Raw genomic sequence first — 17,925 nt, 5'->3', positions numbered from 1 at the left:
CGTCATGGTTCATTACGGTTATGTAGTGGCAAGGAAAATAATTTTATGGCTGGGGGTCACCACCACATGACGAACTGTATTAAAGGGTCGCAGCATTGGGAAGGTTGAGAACCACTGCTCTAGATTTACCATAAAATTGCTACATTGTCTACACCCACTCCATGGCAGACAGAAACAGGACGGGACTGCAGCAAGCAGGATCGAGTGGGGGTGCCATCCTGTGGACACCACGGCGCGAAGACCAAGTTAAAAATCAGTGACTGCCGGCCCTGAACAGCAGGGGGCGATGTGGAGCCATGTTTCTCAGGGGAGTGGGACACCGCTTGCAGCTTGCAACGAGTGCCAGCAGCCAGGTGGGTAAACAGAGGTGCTGAGGGCTCCTGGCAGGGCTGCCCACCTGGCCCGGTGGGGTGTGGGGACCCCCACCTGTAATCCAGGCACAAAAACAGTCACAATTCCTGATTGTCCCAATGTAGGGACTGAAAGATGCTGTCCATCATCTCCTGCCCACCTCACGACAGGCTTCCAGGAGACTCACAAGCACACTGCCTCCCCCCCCCCCACACACACACACCTGAAGGTGCTCTCTTCCTACAGGACCAGAAGTTTCCCTAGAGCAGAAACGCCTAGCGCTGCCTGCCTCCCATCTCTAGATCGTCTCTCTTCGACAGAACCTTCTGGAAACATTGTGTTTGCATTGTCCAGTGTGGTCCTCATTAAATGCATGTGGCTGGCTGGAGGAACTAAATCTAATTTTTCTTTTCTCACCACAGGGTCTCTCTATGTAGTCCTGGCTGTTCCGGAACTCACTCTGTAGACCAGGCTGGCCTCAGAGATCCTCTTGTCTGTCTCCACCCACAGCATGGATATGGAAGTCAGGGGAAAACTTGTGTGACTTGATCCTCTTCTTCCACCGCGTGCGTCCTGAGGACAGCACTCAGGTCCTCAGGCGTGGCGGCAAGCGTCTTCACCCCCGGAACCATCTCACCGGCCCCAGCATTCATTTTGATCACATTGACCCTCATTCCTCCTGTCTTCTTCCTCCTACCATTTAAGCATTTTTAGTTAATTCTAGTTTTTTCTTCTATTTTTCTATAAACAGCCAATTCGGCTTACTATTTCAGTATTGAGAGAGCCCCAAGCCTCCACCCCAAGCTCAGTCCAGGCAGACTCAAGACCAAGCCAAAGTGGAGAACCGGCCTCGCCCACCTGCTGGCCTCACCGCCTCACGCAGCCCTTCCCAGTGCCTCGCTGACCCAGATTTCACAGTTCCCACGATGCACGTGGCTGGCCAGCTCAGCCTCAGTCGCTTTGCATGAGCTGGGCAGCAGGTGGGGCACCTCGCCCGCCCGCCCCACATTTCTCCCTGATTCCGGATCACCTCCTTCAGGCTAGGCGGAGCCATCCCCGGGGCTCTCCCAGGCCCTCCCCCGGGGTTTTCATCTCTCCTGATAACCTCCTTATCTGGGTGGGGATGGTTCTGTGGGGGTGGGGTGGTGATGCATGGAAGAAAGAAGGCAGGGGGACCCTTCTTAGGCCACATTAGGTCTGGATTGAGAGGATGAATACTTTTGGGAAACACAAAACAAACAAAACTATGCACGGGCTGACAAGATGGCTCAGAGTTTGAAGGGACTTCGGGCCAGCCTGATGACCTGAGTTCGATCCCTGAGACCCACAGGGCGGAGGGAGGAACCCACCTCCCCACACACACCATAGATAAGTGTTAAAAGAAAAAGTCAATAGAGTGAACCCACCATGGATAAAACATCTCTGCTCTTCAGTGACTCCCCCGGGTTCCTGAACTTCAGTCTCCCCCCATCCTGGCTTCTGGGGGAGGGATTGGAAGGAGGGATTGCTCAATCAGAGGGCGCCTTGCTGTTTCCGGTAGCCAGCCGGGCTGAGTGGGAAGGAGGCCAGGGAGGCGGCCTGGGAAGTCCTGGGTTACCCTGGAAGACTGGTCCAACCAGAGTGAGCCCTTCATCTCCGGGCATGGGTGGAGACTCATGGAAGGAGTCAGCTCAAGGAGGCTGGGAGACTCAGAGAGGGGAGTCTGGGGCTCCAGGGCCTCACAGCCTGGTGTGTCCTGAGGCACCCACCTGGATGCCTCACTGAACTTCACTCTCCAGAGAGCCAGACCCCAACTCTGTGGTTCTCGTGACTTTGACATCTGTACAGGAAACAAGATGGAGATTCCTATCCAGACGCAGGGCTGCTTCTCAAAGGGCCTCCTGTTCTCAGGTAAGGAGGAAAAAACTCGGAGGGGTGAGGGGCAAGAATGGGCAGGACAGTAGCATCACATCTCCATCCATATTTCATCTATGGAATTTTCTAGAATGTCAGAACTATGAGGGTAGGAATTTGTGTTTGCTTCCCTGCTGTGTTCTGGGGAGGGAGGTGCAGGACTAGAGACAGAGCCGGACCCAACTGGTGAGTCAGTCACGCCCAGAATCCCAGCGTTTGGAAGGTAGAAGGACATCCTGAACTATATAGTCAGTTCAAGGCTAGCCTGGTCTACTTGAGACCTTGTCTCCAATAAAAATCTAGGGAAGAGCCAGGCGTGATGGTGTATATCTGGCACTTTGGAGGCTGAGACCGGAGGATCACAAGTTGGAGCTGGAACTACATAGTGAGTTCCAGGCATTCTGGACTATATAGTGCAATCTTGACCCCAAAAATATAAAAAAACAAAACACACACACCCAATGGAATTTTAGGCTTATGATGTAACTAGCATGATAACTAATGAAATAGATATGCCTTTAAATATTGATTGAATGAGTGAATTCAGAGGGTCTAAGTGTTTAAAATCAGAACACAAAGCATCTGGGGTGCGGGTGGGGACCTGGTAATAGTTCTGTTACATCTGTGCCTTTATTCCTATTCCTGCACCCAGGGCAGACATCACTAATCAATCTCATTGATTCCAATGTGCACTCTTCAGAGTCCTTGCTCTCAGTTGAGAGTCTGTAGAAAGGAGGTTTTGTTTTCTCCCTCCGGACTCAGGCCTTCTCCATATCTTCCCACAGCCTTGATCCTGGCTCTCTGGCTGCCCCAAGGTTCCCAGGCAGCCCTCCACATCCAGAAGATCCCAGAGCAGCCTCAAAAGAACCAGGACCTTCTCCTGTCCCTTCATGGTGTTCCCAGCACCGTCCAGGACTTCATCTGGTACCTGGGGGAGAAGACTAATGGAGGCACAAGACTGTTCTCCTACATCCCTGGGGAACTGCGGCCCCAGAGGGATGGCAGCGCCATGGGACGGCGAGACATCATTGGCTTCCCCAATGGTTCAATGCTGCTCCGAGGTGCCCAACCTTCAGACAGTGGCACCTACCAAGTGGCCGTCACCATCAACCCTGCCTGGACAATGAAGGCCAAGACTGAGGTCCAGGTGGCTGGTGAGTTGGGGGCAGGGGTGGCTAAGGATGGAAGGAAGGCCATGCATGTACAAACACATTTCATTTGGCCTCCTCATTCATATGCACAATGTGCATTGAGTGAGCACCTACTGTGTACCAAACTGTGGATTTCCCCGACCCTAAGGAACACCCCATTTCATTAGTTCTTCCCATATATTAATTATTCCCATATTTATTTATTTATTTTTTTATTTTTTTTTTTTTTTTGGTTTTTCGAGACAGGGTTTCTCTGTGTAGCTTTGTGCCTCTCCTGGAACTCACTTGGTAGCCCAGGCTGGCCTCGAACTCACAGAGATCCGCCTGGCTCTGCCTCCCGAGTGCTGGGATTAAAGGCGTGCGCCACCACTGCCCGGCCTTATTCCCATATTTATATGAGCACCTTTTTTTTTCAAGACAAGGTTTCTCTGTATAACTTTGGAGCCTGTCCTGGAACTCACTCTGTAATCCAGGCTGGCCTCGAACTCACAGAGATTCATCTGCCTCAGCCTCCCGAGTGCTGGGATTAAAGGTGTGCGCCACCACCGCCTGGTGAGCATCTTTTTTTTTTTTTAACCTGACCCTGATGAATTGCTCAATTTTCAAAACAAGACAAGTGCTTATCGATGTTGCTGCTCCAGGTGAAGGACTAGGGGACAGGGTGGGGACAACAGTGAGATCTGACACTTCTTGGGAACCTTACGAACCAAGTATGATACTAAATATCTTCCCTAAATCAGGCTGACCATTAGGACTAACTGATAGCTTGGGGTAGATGGCTGGGCATCTCAGAGAAGTCATACAGCCTCTCTGGTCTCACCAGACATTACTAGTGCTTGCTGCTCACAAGGACCACAGATGGTGCCAGATTCTGCCAAATGCTCCCCCAGAGCCAGGGCCACTCCTGCATAAGGACCACTATAACACAGTAACTACTTTGTCACTTAAAGAAGCTTCCTGGACAGTCACTCTTGTCTCCATTTTACAGATGGAGGAACTGAGGCACAATGGGGTTATGATTGGCCGGGCTCGGAGAATTAAATAGGCTAACATAACACAGGAAGGGAGGTCATCAGGGAGGTCTCGATGAAGAAGGTGACCCTTAGTTAGGTGTGGTGGAGTGTACATGTCACCCAGCCCTGGGGAGGTTGAGGTGGGGGCGGGGTGGGGGATCTGAGCCGGTCTGGGCTACATAAGGAATCCCAGCACTCAGACTGGGCAACTTAGCAGGACCTTGTCTCAAACATGTCAACAGGGTCAGTAAGATGGCTCAGGGGGTAAAGGCACTTGCTGCCATGCATGGGAAAAGGAGAGAGCCAACTCCCGCAAGTTCTCCTTTCTCCTCCATTTGCAGATGCACACAGATGCATGAATCAATAAATAAACTAATGAAAACAAAAAAAAAAACAAACATCAGCATGCTTGGGTCTGATGGTTCACCCCAGCCACTGAGCCACACCCCTAGCCCCTCACTGGGGGATTCTAGGCAGGCTGTACCACTGAGCCACACCCCAGCCCCTCACTGGGGGATTCTAGGCAGGCTGTACCACTGAGCCACACCCCCAGCTCCCTCAGATGCTGCTAACTCTATCCTTGTATACATGCAGTGTCACTGATGTGGCATTCTTTTGATTACAAGCCAGTTAGTGTTCCACATTCAAAGAAGAGTGCTAAACCAGGCAGTGGTGGCTCACTTTAATCCCAGCACTCTGGAATCAGAGGCAAGTGGATCTTTGAGTGCGAGGCCAGCCTGGTCTACAGAGCAAGTTCCAGGACAGCCAGGGCTACACAGAGAAACCCTGTCTCAGAAATAAACAAAGTGGGCTTAGACCCTGCCGCTTGTCAGAATAGCTAGTCATAGTTAGAAAAGCAGGGAGTGGGGGATACTGTTTCCATCTGGGCTTTAGAAATTAAAATGTTTCACAGGCTCAGTTGATAAACTCACTGTGATCAAGAAAAGCAGCATGTTGCCAGAGGAAGACAGTTCACCTTGAGGAGGAGACAGCTCCTCCTATCTGATGGAGAGTGAAGAGGAAGAGATAGGGACTCAGAGCACCTTAGAGAGCAGCCTCCGGCCTCAACCCCTGCCTGGTTGAGATGTAAGGGCAGCCTGATGATCGAGGCAGGAGGATGGAAAGTCCAAAGACAGTCTGGGCAATTTATTGAAATCCTGCCTCAAATTTGCAGAAAATGGGTAGGAAAGGAAGAGAAAGTAGGGAAGAAAGAAATAATGATTGATTATTTTTGTTTTTTTCAAGGCAGGATTTCTCTGTATAGCCCTGGCTGTCCTGGAACTCACTTTGTAGCCCAGGCTGGCCTTGAACTCAGACATCCTGCTGCCTCTGCCTCCTGAGTGCTGGGATGAAAGGCCTGCGCCACCACGCCCAGCAAAGTGATTGATTTAAAAAAAAAAAAAAAAAAAAGACTTACAGGGTTCTTGGAGAGAAGGCTCACAGACAAGAGCACTCACTGCTCTTCCAGAGGATCTGGGTTTGGTTCCCAGCACCCACATGGCACCTCACAATCAGCTAGAGCTCCAGTTCCAGGGCATCCAATGTCCCCTCTTGCCTCTGCAGGCACACGAGGCGTGCACATGATATGCAGACATACATGCAGGCAAAACCCTCACACACTTACAGAATTTTCCCAAGTTCCAGCCCTGAGAAAATTCCTCCCAGAGTCCTGGGGGAGACTCTACATCAGGCGTGGGGTATCTGAGGGAAAGGAATCTACGTACACTACGCTCCTTTGTCCGTTCACTTTATTCCTCTATGACAAAACTCTGTCTATACAGCTTCAGTTCCATCCTGAGTCTCAGTTCCTCTCTGTACCTAGTTTTTCTGTCCCCTCATAGCCCTGGTAGTAACCAAGCCCTTATACTTTTGGTCTCATCTTCATCCTCTGTTCCTTCGTCCTCCATCTATCCTTCCTGGCTCCTTACCCCTGGCTGATAAACTCTACCAGAGATCTGCCTTACCCTTTGTCTTCCTCTCTTCTCTCTGGCCACAAGGTTCTGTGACTGCCACTGGAATTTCCTTCCAGTCCTTACTGCACCTGGTTATGCAAAGACCTCCTTTGTTCTCAGTCAATTGCTCTGGAAAGCCACTAGGCCTGAAGGCTAGGGAGGGTCTGAGCTTCATTTGCACAAGAAGCAAAGCTATGCATCTACAGCCTGCTTGTCTCCTAGGCTGGGTGGGGGTGGGGGGGGTGGGGAGGTGGCGGGGGGGGTGGGGTTAGTTACCTAGAGGTTCAGCAGGTCTGAGAAGCTGAACTGTAGAGCCCCTGCCTAGAATCCTCCAGTGAGGGGCTGGAGGTGTGGCTACTGAGGCAGAGCCCCTGCCTAGAATCCCCCAGTGAGGGGCTGGGGTGTGGCTCAGTGGTATAGTCCCTGCCTAGAGTCCCCCAGTGAGGGGCTGGGGTGTGGCTCAGTGGTATAGTCCCTGCCTAGAGTCCCCCAGTGAGGGGCTGGAGGTGTGGCTACTGAGGCAGAGCCCCTGCCTAGAATCCCCCAGTGAGGGGCTGGGGTGTGGCTCAGTGGTAGAGCCCCTGCCTAGAATCCCCCAGTGAGGGGCTGGGGTGTGGCTCAGCACTAGAGCCCCTGCCTAGAATCTCCCAGTGAGGGGCTGGGGTGTGGCTCAGTGGTAGAGCCCCTGCCTAGAATCCTTCAGTGAGGGGCTGGGGTGTGGCTCAGTGGTAGAGCCCCTGCCTAGAATCCCCCAGTGAGGGGCTGGGGTGTGGCTCAGTGGTAGAGCCCCTGCCTAGAATCCCCCAGTGAGGGGCTGGGGTGTGGCTCAGTATAGAGTAGGTTGCCTAGAATCCCCCAGTGAGGGACTGGGGGTGTGGCTCAGTGGTAGAGCCCCTGCCTAGAATCCCCCAGTGAGGGGCTGGGGTGTGGCTCAGTATAGAGTAGGTTGCCTAGAGTGCATAACATGGCACTGTAAAGTAAATAATCAGGTGAGGACAGACAAAAGTCATCACTGATACAATCCTCACTCCCAGGTATGCGCGAATACTCAGTCGGGGCACCTGTGCCTGTCAATGCTGGGATCATGGCTGCTACCATCACTGGGAGCCTTGCTGTGGGGTCACTGCTTGTAGGTGGCATTGCCTACCTCCTGGTCACTCGGAGGCGGAAGGGCCGGAGCCCCAGGTACTGGCCCCGATCCACCTCTATGTCCTCCATCCCCTCTCCTTCCCCTATAGACGCCTTGTTTTTCCTAGGCGAGGTGAGGGTGGGAGTCAGGGAGTCTCCAGGTTCTCGGGGTCCCCTTCCCCCACCCAAGCATCTCAGAAGTCTTTTATGTACCCCCAGGATTCCAGCTACAGAGCAGCCAGAACTGAACACTAGTCCTGAATCTGGTAAGCCAGGAGCGAGTGTCTCTCTACCCAGCCTTTGTGTGTCTCCCACTCCAGTCCTACACGCAGTCAGAGCCCACTGGGACCCTTGGACTCACTGAGGGGGTTGGAGAGGGTTAAGGCCCTCCTCATAAACCTTCCACAGCTCCCCCAGGGCCTGGGACAAACTTCGTCTCCCCAGTACGGCTCCCAGGTCCCTCCCGATGTGCAGACAGTGGGCTCTCTTTCCAGGCTCCTGCAAGCATCCCTCCGGCCTCTGTCCAGTTTTTACGTCTCGCTGTCTCAGATGACCCCTCCTCCGGGTAGTCCTCCCTGATGTCCAGGCTGGTCTGGCACCTGCTTCTATGTTCCTAAGGCTCCCCCACCCCACCCCCCACCCCCCACCCCTGCTCCCAGCCTTAGACGCTCTGGGTTGTCACTCTCTGGAGATGGATCTCTCTTCCCCCAGGGGACTTCAAGTACTAGGAGGGCACTGCCTGGATTGTCTGGGCCACCACTGTGTCCCCGGCACACAGTTGGCAGGAGGAGCGGTTTGCATGAAATGTTTGTTGAGTGACTGAGTGAATGAAGTGGATGAAGTGGACAGACAGGCAGAACGGGCGACAGGAGCCTTCTGTCACCGAGGTCCCTCCCTCCTCTCCTTCAGGGGACAGCAACGTCTATGAAGTGATGCCATCTCCAACCTTCCTGGTGTCCCCCATCAGTGACACAGAGCCAGGGAACCCAGCCACGGTGAGTCCTGTCCCCTTAGAGCTTGCTTCTCACAAGGCCCCTTCCCTGAGTGCCTGGGCACCTAGAAACCACAGCTCTGCTTTCCTCTCTCCAGTCAATTCGTTCTTTCTTCCTTTCCTTCCTGTGTCGGGGGTGGGGGTGGGGGTTGGGGGGGCACACATACATGACACCCACATGGAAGTTCAAGGACAGCTTGTGGGACTCAGTTATCTCCATCCACCATGTGGGTGCTGGGAATCGAACTCAGATCATCAGGATTAGTGGCAAGCACCTCGCCCCACTGAGCCCTCTTGCCAGCCCCTCTTTCCAATTCTTGTGTGTCTCTTCAACCCAGATGGGGCCCAAGGACAGCCAGGGCAAGGATTCCATCCAAGTCCAGCTGGTGAAACAGTTTCTGGGGTTACTTACAGGGTGTGGGTGACTCTGGAAGCCACACACTAGCACAGGTGACGACTCAAGAAAGCCGTACAACTTGCAGGCAGAGCCACCGAAGAATCATATTTCCTTAGCAACATGGGTGCTGGAGGCAGGAGAATCGAGAGTTCAAAGCCAGCCTCCAAGCTGGAGGTCAGCCTGGGCTAGACTGAGACCCGGTCTCAAAAACCAACAGAAGTGTGGAGAGCTGGCTGGAGAGATGGCTCAGCACTTGCTTACTACTTTTGAGGACCCAAGTTCGGTTCCCAGCACCCACATCCAGCAGCTCACAACCAGCTATGACCACAGCTCCATCGGACCTGATGCCCTGTACTGGCCTTCAGTGGGCAACCACATGCACATGGTACACACACACACCCCACATATACATACACATACAAACACCACACACACACACACACACCACATATACATACACATACAAATACCGCACACACGCAGAGACACTGACATGTACACAGACACATATACATATACACACCACATGCACAGAGACACATACATACACCACACACACACATAAATATAGACACACAGATACACACAGAGACACACAGAAACACACACATACAGAGACAGACAAACATATGACAAAAACACACAGACACACACATACACCAATGAAAACTGAAATCTTTAAAACAATCAGGAGAACAAGGATCCCGGGAAATGGCTGAGCAGGGAAAGGCTCCGCCCCACTGACCTGATGGCCTGAGTCCCTCCCTGGAAACCACATAAAAGCCAGAGGAAATTGATTCCACAAATTCACCCTCAGACCTCTCTATGTGCACCTACACACTCCTACATACAATGACATATATTCTTTCTCTTTTTTTTTTCAAGACAGGGTTTCTGTGTAGCCCTGGCTGTCCTGGAACTCACTCTGTAGACTAGGCTGGACTTGAACTCACAGAGATCTGCCTGCCTCTGCTGAATGCTGGGATTAAAGGGGTGCGCCACCACCTCCTGGCAATAATATTTTTAAAAGGAGGACAGAGACAGAGAGAATGTAAAGAGCTAATTATTGAAACTAAGCTAAGCACTAATGGTGAAGCTGGCCAGCACCTGGGCACCCCAAAAGCCCTCATATGAGGCCCACTACCTAAGGTGTGTTGACCTACAAGGGGTGAGTTCCCTGCTCTTAGGGGCTTCATAATCAGAGGGCCAGGCATGCACGTCATAGCATCAGGGTCAAAGGTTAGAGGGCATGGGGTACCCCCTCACCTGTACCCCTTCCTTGCAGAACCGGCCTCCACTACCATCCCAGCAAGCACAGCCCGAGAACCAGCACTACCAGGTATGGACTGGGGAGCGGCAAGAACCCCACGGAGGAGCCTGGGGCAGGGAGGGTCAGAGGGCCAGGGATAGGGGCTCCTCCCTCCCCCAAGAAAGCTCTCCTGCGGAACCTGTTTCAGCTTCCTTGAGACTGACCCCCTGAACAAGCCCTCTGCCTTCCTGGGCCCCCCTCTTCCTCTGCAATAATCACCCAAGGCTTCAAATCTGTACGGGAGGAACAAGGCCCAGGGTGGGAAAGGAGATTGCTCAGGGTCTCACAGCAGAACATGTCAGGCCGCAATGGAACCCCACTGCTTGAAGGGACCGGTTCTGGATTGGCTCTCAAGTCTCTCCAGTTCCCTCCTGGGCACCCCTAAAAGTGCCCTGTCTGTCTCCTCAGAGTCTGTCTGCATCCACGGGTGTTTCTCCGCTCTTCTGGGCTTCCTCTCCCTCCCTCCCTCCTCCTCTATGTCGGCTCCCTTTTCCTGTCCAGCCCTGACCCTGCCTCTTATTTTGTGTCCACCTCTCCTGCTCCCACTAGCACCCCCTCACCCTGGGGCTCACCCCCTTTCCGTCTCCTGGTTCCATTCTCTGCCTGTCATAGTCTGCCTGCCCCCCACTCCCGCCCCATCTCCACCTTTCCTGCCCCTCACAGTTCCTCTCCCCCCTCTTAGGACCTACTAAACCCCGACCCGGCCCCGTACTGCCAGCTGGTGCCAACTTCCTGACGAGCTCGGGGCCAGGCCTGCCCAGAAGACAGAACCTCTGCCTTCCCCTGACCCTGACCCTCAGGGCCTCACACCTGCAGAAAAGACCCGTGACGCCCACAGGCCAAAGCCGTGGGAGCTGGCAAGCGCCATAGACCCAGCATGGCAGGGGGCAGGTGCCCCACGGCACGGGAGACTGACTCCAACAGCCTTCAGTCTGTGCCTCGTCCACACCTGCCTAAGAAAGCAGGCTCCTGCTCCCGAGGGTCCCCATCCATGGGAGAAAGCCTTAGGTCTGACTGCATCGAAGGCACCCCGCCATGAAATCCCATCGTGGCTCAACCAGTTATCCGGAAACCCCTTCCTTGGGGAGAAAGCATTACCAGGAAGACGCCGAAGCAATGGTTCTCAACTTGTGGGTCGCGAGGGGTCACCAGAGCAAAAGCAGCTGACCTAAGAAGACAGCCCTGGGCAAGAGGACCTCAGAATCAGCCACCCATAGGACTGGGACTGCCTAGAACCCACCCGTGAGGGCTGGGGGCGTGGCTTAATATAAGAGCCCTTGCCTAAAATCCACCAGTGAAGGGTGTGGGCCTGGCTCAGCTTGCTAAGTATGGGAGAGGCCTGGGTTCAATCCTCTGAACCCCACGTTAAAAAAAAAAATCAGAAAACATCAACCACTGGGAAGAGATGAAATGGGAGAAATCTCTAGATGCTTGGAAGCTCAAGAAACTGCCCTGCCCTTCTTCCCCTACACACACCTACACACCTACACACCTACACACACACACACACACACACACACACACACACACACACACACACACACACACACGCCCTGACTGTAGAAGCACCCGGCCCTGTGGACTCCGGGACCACAGCTCAGTGACATCCACTTTATACTCTTGATATCTACGATTGTAAGCTAATAAACTCTTGTTGTTTTAAGCCACTGTTTGGTAGCAGTTTCCTCCAGCGAACAGGAAAAGAGGATGCTGGAGAATCCCAGGGAGGGGAAGTTACAGCCCCAGCTGATTGGCAGTATGCAAATGAGCTCCTTGAGGGACTTCCCCAGGCCTAGATCTCACACAACTGGTGCCTGGTTAAGATAGCCACCCAGATCAACCAAGTGGCTTTGGGGCTAGAGGAATTAGCGAATGAGTACATGAATCAGGGCTTAATTATTTCTTTAAAAAAAGAAAATCGGGCTGGAGAGATGGCTCAGAGGTTAAGAGCACTGGCTGCTCTTCCAAAGGACCTGAGTTCAATTCCCAGCACCCACATGGTGGCTCACAGTCATTTATAATGGGATCTGGTACCCTCTTCTGGCCTGCAGGCATCCATGTAGGCAGAATATTATATGCTTTAAAAAAAATCTTATTTTTTTGAGACGAGGTCTCTCTGTGTAGCTCTGGCTTGCCTGGAACTCACAGAGATCCACCTGTCTCTGCCTCTGGAGTGCTGGGTGAAAGGTGTGCGCCACCACACCCGACCAAATTTATAATTAAATAAAAGATTTGAGGAGGGATTTCCAGCAAATGATGTTCGAACTGTGCTCTTGCTCCTTCTTCTGGCCACAGGTGGAATTGCACTTCCTCAGCCCCTAATTAGGATGCAACAATGATGCTTTGGTTGATGAAATGCGGGCGGAAGCATGCTATGACTTTCCTCCCTATCCCTGTCCCAGTGACTGGTCCTGTCAGTGGTTCCTGAGTGAGCACACACAATTCTGACCCTTGTCACACCTGTCTCAGGTAGACAGGTGTGTGGCAGCCTCAAGAAATAAACCCTTAATGAGCCTGTGGGTAAAACGGGACAGCTTATCACTGCAACATAACCCAGATCACCCCGACCTCAGATGAGGACACTCGGTCTCCTCAACATAAAAACTACATTTCCCAGATGCCCTTGCAACTAGATCTGGTCATGTGGTTAAGTTCGAGGACAATCAAATACAGATATGGACAGAAGTTTTATAAACAGTTCATAGAGAGGTCTTCCTTGACAAGAAGCAGAGAAAGTGAGGAAGTTGGGCTTATGGGGTGCTGTATACAGCGTCACCATGCCAGTTAGATAGTAATCTAAACAAAAAAAAAAAAAAAAAAAAAAAAAAAAACTTCCTTGCTCAAGCCATTTCTTTAAGGAATCCATTATTCCCAGCTTGCTTGCTTCTCCCCCCCCCCCCCACGGTGTTTCTCTGTGTAGCCCTGGCTGTCCTGGAACTCACTCTGTAGACCAGACTGGCCTTGAACTCACAGAGATCCACCTGCCTCTGTCTCTTGAGTACTAGGATTAAAGCCATGTGCCGCCACCACCTAGCATCCCAGCTCTTTTAAATACACGTCCAACCCCACCTCCAAGCAGCATTTTTCTAGGTAAGGTCTTGAGCCTAACCATTCCACTTCCAGGGCGCAGTCTGGAAAATGAACTACAGTAGCCATATTTTCCTCTTTGAATGAGTAAGTTTATTAAGTATATATCAAGGCAAAGTAATTGAATAAATAGCAAGCTAGATGTAGCTGGTAGAACATCATCAAATCAGATGCTCACACTGTCCCACAGGGGACACCAGGCACCAGGCAGCTGGGACTCACCTTCTCTCCACGGCTGAGCTCTTGGCTTTTCTTTCCCCATGCAGGCACTTTTATATCAGGAGATAAGCCATAGCGCCCTGGGGCTGGAGAGATGGCTCAGAACTGAAGAGCACACACTTCTTTTCCAGAGGACCTGAGTTCGATTCCCAGCATCTAAGTCAGGCAACTCACACTGGCCTGTAACTCGTGAAGTCACAGGCACATTCAGACAATAAAAATAAATAAATAAATAAGAATGTTAACGCCTTGGAAACAGTTTGCCTTCTCGCTGTTCTCAAGGACATGATATTTTTACTCTTAGGCTATTTTTGCTGTTCTTTTTCCTCTCTGTCACAGAGTTGTGAGGGGTAGCCCTTCCCCTAGACAAGTAGCCTTGGGGAGACACTTGGAGACAACATGCTTGGGTCTGAAATGTGAGGCAGGGCCGCCAGCCTCCAGCGGTAGTTCCTCAGCGAGCTCAAAAAGCACGTGATGACTTACCAATATAATGTGCACTACACCTGGTCATCTCATAGTCCCCTCCCCTGATTTGAGACAGGGTTTTATGTAGCCCAGGCTGGCCTTAAATATACCTGATTCATACCTGAGAATGACCTTAAACTCGGGACCCTCCTGTCCCCACTTCCCCAATGCTAATATAACAGACTTGTACCAGCACACACCTCTCTGGCCTCATTACTGACAGAGTTGTAATCTCCCCATTCATATGCAAAAGTCCCATACCAAATGTGACAAAATTTGAAGCTCCCCGGGACTGGAGGGATGGTTTGGTAGTTAAGTATGTTTGCTACTCTTGCAGAGGAACAGAGTTCAATTCTCAGCACCTACACTGGGCAGCTCACAACTGCCTGTGACTCCAGCTCCAGGGGATACAGCACCCTCTTCTGGCCTCCTCAGCTCCTACACCCATGTGCACAAACCCTCACAGAGGAACACACCTACACATAAAAATCAGTCTTTAAAATCAATTTAAGAGCCGGGCGTGGTGGCGCACGCCTTTAATCCCAGCACTCGGGAGGCAGAGCCAGGCGGATCTTTGTGAGTTCGAGGCCAGCCTGGGCTACCAAGTGAGCTCCAGGAAAGGCGCAAAGCTACACAGAGAAACCCTGTCTCGAAAAATCCAAAAAAAAAAAAAAAAAATCAATTTAAAAATCAACAGAACCAGTGACAAAATCCTGCATCTATATTTTGGGGGTGGGGTGTGACCTCTGACCTCAGATTTTCAGAAGTCTTAGGAGGCTGGGTCTATTACCATTGCCACATTGTGACCGGAGACACTGAGGCTTGAGAGGTGATGTGACTGTCTCAAGACAGCATTCGGTTGACAGAAAAGGGAAAGGTGATGTAGCGGACAGGATGAGCTGGATTTTGCAGCGGTAACAATTGGCCTGCTGCTGTCCCCAGCTTGAAAAGCTTGTAAGCTTTATTATTTTCCCTTCCCACAAGTTTGTCTCAGGTAGACAGGTGTGACAAGGGTCAGGAGAACTTGGCTTCATGTGGACAACTTCAGAAACCAGGCTAACAGTGTTAGTCATTGCAACAGGAAAAAGTAAGGAGCGTGCACACAGTGACTTAGAAACTCTGAGCTGGAAGTGTGGCTTCCACTCACTTTTCATTGGCTGAAGCAAGTCACATGGTACAGAGTCCAGTTCTGGGTGCAGACTGGGCAGAAGAAGACGGAGCCCGGGAGCGCGGTATAAAGAGATCATCTTGGGAATCGAACCCTGATCTAGACCTTCTGACAGAAATGTCTAAGCTTTTTTTTTTTTTTTTTTTGCTTGATTTATTTTTCCCAGACTTCATTCATTTGAGCAGCCACTGGACCAGAGCGAGGAGGAGGCTAGGGGCCAGCCACGAGATTCGACAGGCATGCAGAGGGCAGCCTGGGCAGGGGCTGGTTGTGGATTGAATAAGGAGGGTTAGAGAGAACGAGGGGGAAGCAACCATGCATTAATTCCACAAGTGTTTATTAAGCACCTACTGGATACATCACTGTTTTAGGTCTCAGGAGATGTCTATAATCAAAACAGAGACCTATCCCTTGAGGAGCTGACCTCCCAGAGACTCCTGGACGATCGATCCGTGGGGACAATACCACAGAGGGGACAATGCCGGGAGGGGAAGCAGTGAAACAAATATTCTGACCACTAAGATATTTGTGCTTAAATATTCGTAGGCCGGCAAGATGGCTCAGTGGGTACGGGGCTTGCTGCCAACCAAGTGAGTATCGATCCCCGGTACCCACACATTGGAAGGAGGGGACTGACTCCCACCAGCCACCCTCTGAGCTTCGACATACACATAATAATAAATATGTGTAATTTTTTAAAGAAAGGGAGGAGTGTGAAAAGCAGCCGGTCTTGGAGCCCGGAGCCTCGCAGCTCCCACGCAGTTCCAGGCTGAGCCAGCAGGAGGCAGCAGAGGCCAACAAACAAGCCTCCAGGCACAAGCCCACCCAGCCCCACCCCCACCCCACCCCGCCCCACCCCCACCCCACCCCTGATTCGTTCCCGTCTGGACCCTCAGAGCCCTCTCTGCTGCCTCGGGCCCAAACACCCGACCTTGGTCGGCCTCTGCCTGCAGCAGGCACGCCTGTGGCCTCCTAAGCTTAAGCTTCCGTGTTCCTACAGCCCAGCCTGGACCAGGCAGCTCCGCTCCTGTCCACCTCCGCCTCTCCACCGTCTGTCCTCCCCTCCCTGCCTAGGACCAGGCCTAGCCCCCAGCGCCTTTAAATACAAACTTCTCGCCAGACGGCGGTGGCGCATGCCTTTAATCCCAGCACTCGGGAGGCAGAAGCAGGTGGATCTCTATGAGTCCAAGGCTAGCCTGGTCTACAGAGGGAGTTCCAGGCCCGCAAAGAATACTTAAGAGAGACCCTGTCTCAAAACAAACAAGCAAAGAACAAAAAGAAAAAACAAAAAAAAAAATAAAAGTAAAAATAAGTGACTATAAACTTCGCACAGCCTTCAAGTTTGAATCCTGGGGGAATCTTTGGTCTCCTCTTCTAGTTATTCTTTACTCCTTAACCCCACTTTGTGATCTTCTTCCTGCACCCCAAAATGCAACCTGGGGTTCTCCTCTCCCTCTGCCTGGAAGAATGTAAACGAATACAAAGGAAAAGGACACAAAATGCGACCGTTCTTGGCTCAAAGCAAGTGTCAATGAGGATGGGATTCCAGGCATGAAGCTCAGCCCAGTAGCTTTGGCTGGAACTGGGCAGTGTCCGCCAAGCATCAGGATCTTCCACCAGGGGTCCCTGTCGCCCGCCTCGCCACTCCGGGGACACCCCCAGCTTCTGAGAGATAGGGGCTCCTTGTTGGACAAATGAGGAAGCGGCCCCGGGGAAGGAAGTGGGCTGGGCTCTGACCCAGAGTCGTTATGATTCATGGGGAAAACCTGTTCCAAAGCCACCTCCTCTGTGGGAGAAAGGGCCAGTGCCCGCTCAGCAGGGTCACGGGATCGATCACCCGGTGTAGATGCCCCAATCAGCAGACCTCCATGAACTCCCGAGGGCGCCAGGGTCTGTGTCCAGGCTTCACTGGAGACCCAGGGGGGACTCCATCCCGCCCCTGTGGAAGGTGACGAGCTGAGGTGCAGGTGGCCCTGGGCTGGAGGAAGCAGCTCCGCCACAGAGCGCCTGCGGAGACGCCCCCGCTGCGGGCTCTACGGCTGGGCCACCCTCGCCCCTTCACCGGGATGTTCTAGTTTCCTTCCTAGTTGCTTTGAGGGAAAAACCACCCTGAGAAAAAGCAAGCTTGGGGAGAAAGTGCTTATCGGCTCACGGCTCGAAAGTCTGGGGTACAGGCTGCCGTGGCAGGGAAGTAAAGGCAGGAACTGAAAACAGCTGATCGCATCCCATTACAGCAGGGAGGGAGAAATAAATAATTGCACGGCTAATGCTCAGGGGCTCTCGCTCTCTCTCTCTCTCTCTCTCTCTCTCTCTCTCTCTCTGTCTTTCTCTGTCTCTCTGTCTCTCTCTGTCTCTGTCTCTCTCTGTCTCTGTCTCTGTCTCTCTCTGACAGCATCTCACTACGCATCCCTGGCTGTAGACCACGCTGCCCTTGAACTCACAGAGATCCTCCTGCCTCTGCCTCAAAGGCTAGGGTCTGCTTTCTTTACTGAGGCCAGCCTACAGCTCCAGCCTTCCTCCTTTGAAGTGAGTCCCGAACATGTAGAGACCCTAAAATGATACTGTGGTTAGGATTTGCCTTCAAACACCCCCACCCCTGTTCCCAGGTCCCAAGTCATGGGTTCCACCCACTATAGCCAATATATGCAAGAGGGGCTGGGAGACGGTTGATAAGTTCGAATCTCCACGCCCAGTTAAAAGCTGGGCTTGGCCCTCTGCACCTGTAACCCCAGGGCAGCGGGAGGCAGAGACAGGAGGATTGCTGGGACTCACTGACTGCTATCCTGGCTCTAGATTCAGTG

At 52.3% G+C, this 17,925-nt stretch overlaps 1 protein-coding gene across 1 annotated transcript; it reads left to right on the top strand.

Annotated features, from left to right (window-relative positions):
* The first annotated feature begins 1,553 nt into the window (after nucleotides 1-1,553).
* On the top strand, nucleotides 1,554-11,848 carry Ceacam19 (CEA cell adhesion molecule 19). The gene is made up of 7 exons (XM_042269694.2): nucleotides 1,554-2,241; nucleotides 3,030-3,398; nucleotides 7,395-7,545; nucleotides 7,708-7,754; nucleotides 8,398-8,483; nucleotides 10,162-10,215; nucleotides 10,868-11,848. Exons 1-7 carry the CDS (start codon nucleotides 2,187-2,189, stop codon nucleotides 10,919-10,921), a joined length of 816 nt encoding a protein of 271 aa, XP_042125628.1. The 5' UTR covers nucleotides 1,554-2,186; the 3' UTR covers nucleotides 10,922-11,848.
* The last annotated feature ends 6,077 nt before the right edge of the window (nucleotides 11,849-17,925 follow it).

Source organism: Peromyscus maniculatus, chromosome 1 (assembly GCF_049852395.1).
Source record: "Peromyscus maniculatus bairdii isolate BWxNUB_F1_BW_parent chromosome 1, HU_Pman_BW_mat_3.1, whole genome shotgun sequence".
Lineage (NCBI taxonomy): Eukaryota > Metazoa > Chordata > Mammalia > Rodentia > Cricetidae > Peromyscus > Peromyscus maniculatus.
The sequence above is the reverse complement of the archived record's forward strand: the minus strand, read 5'-3'. Positions and strand labels throughout refer to the sequence as shown.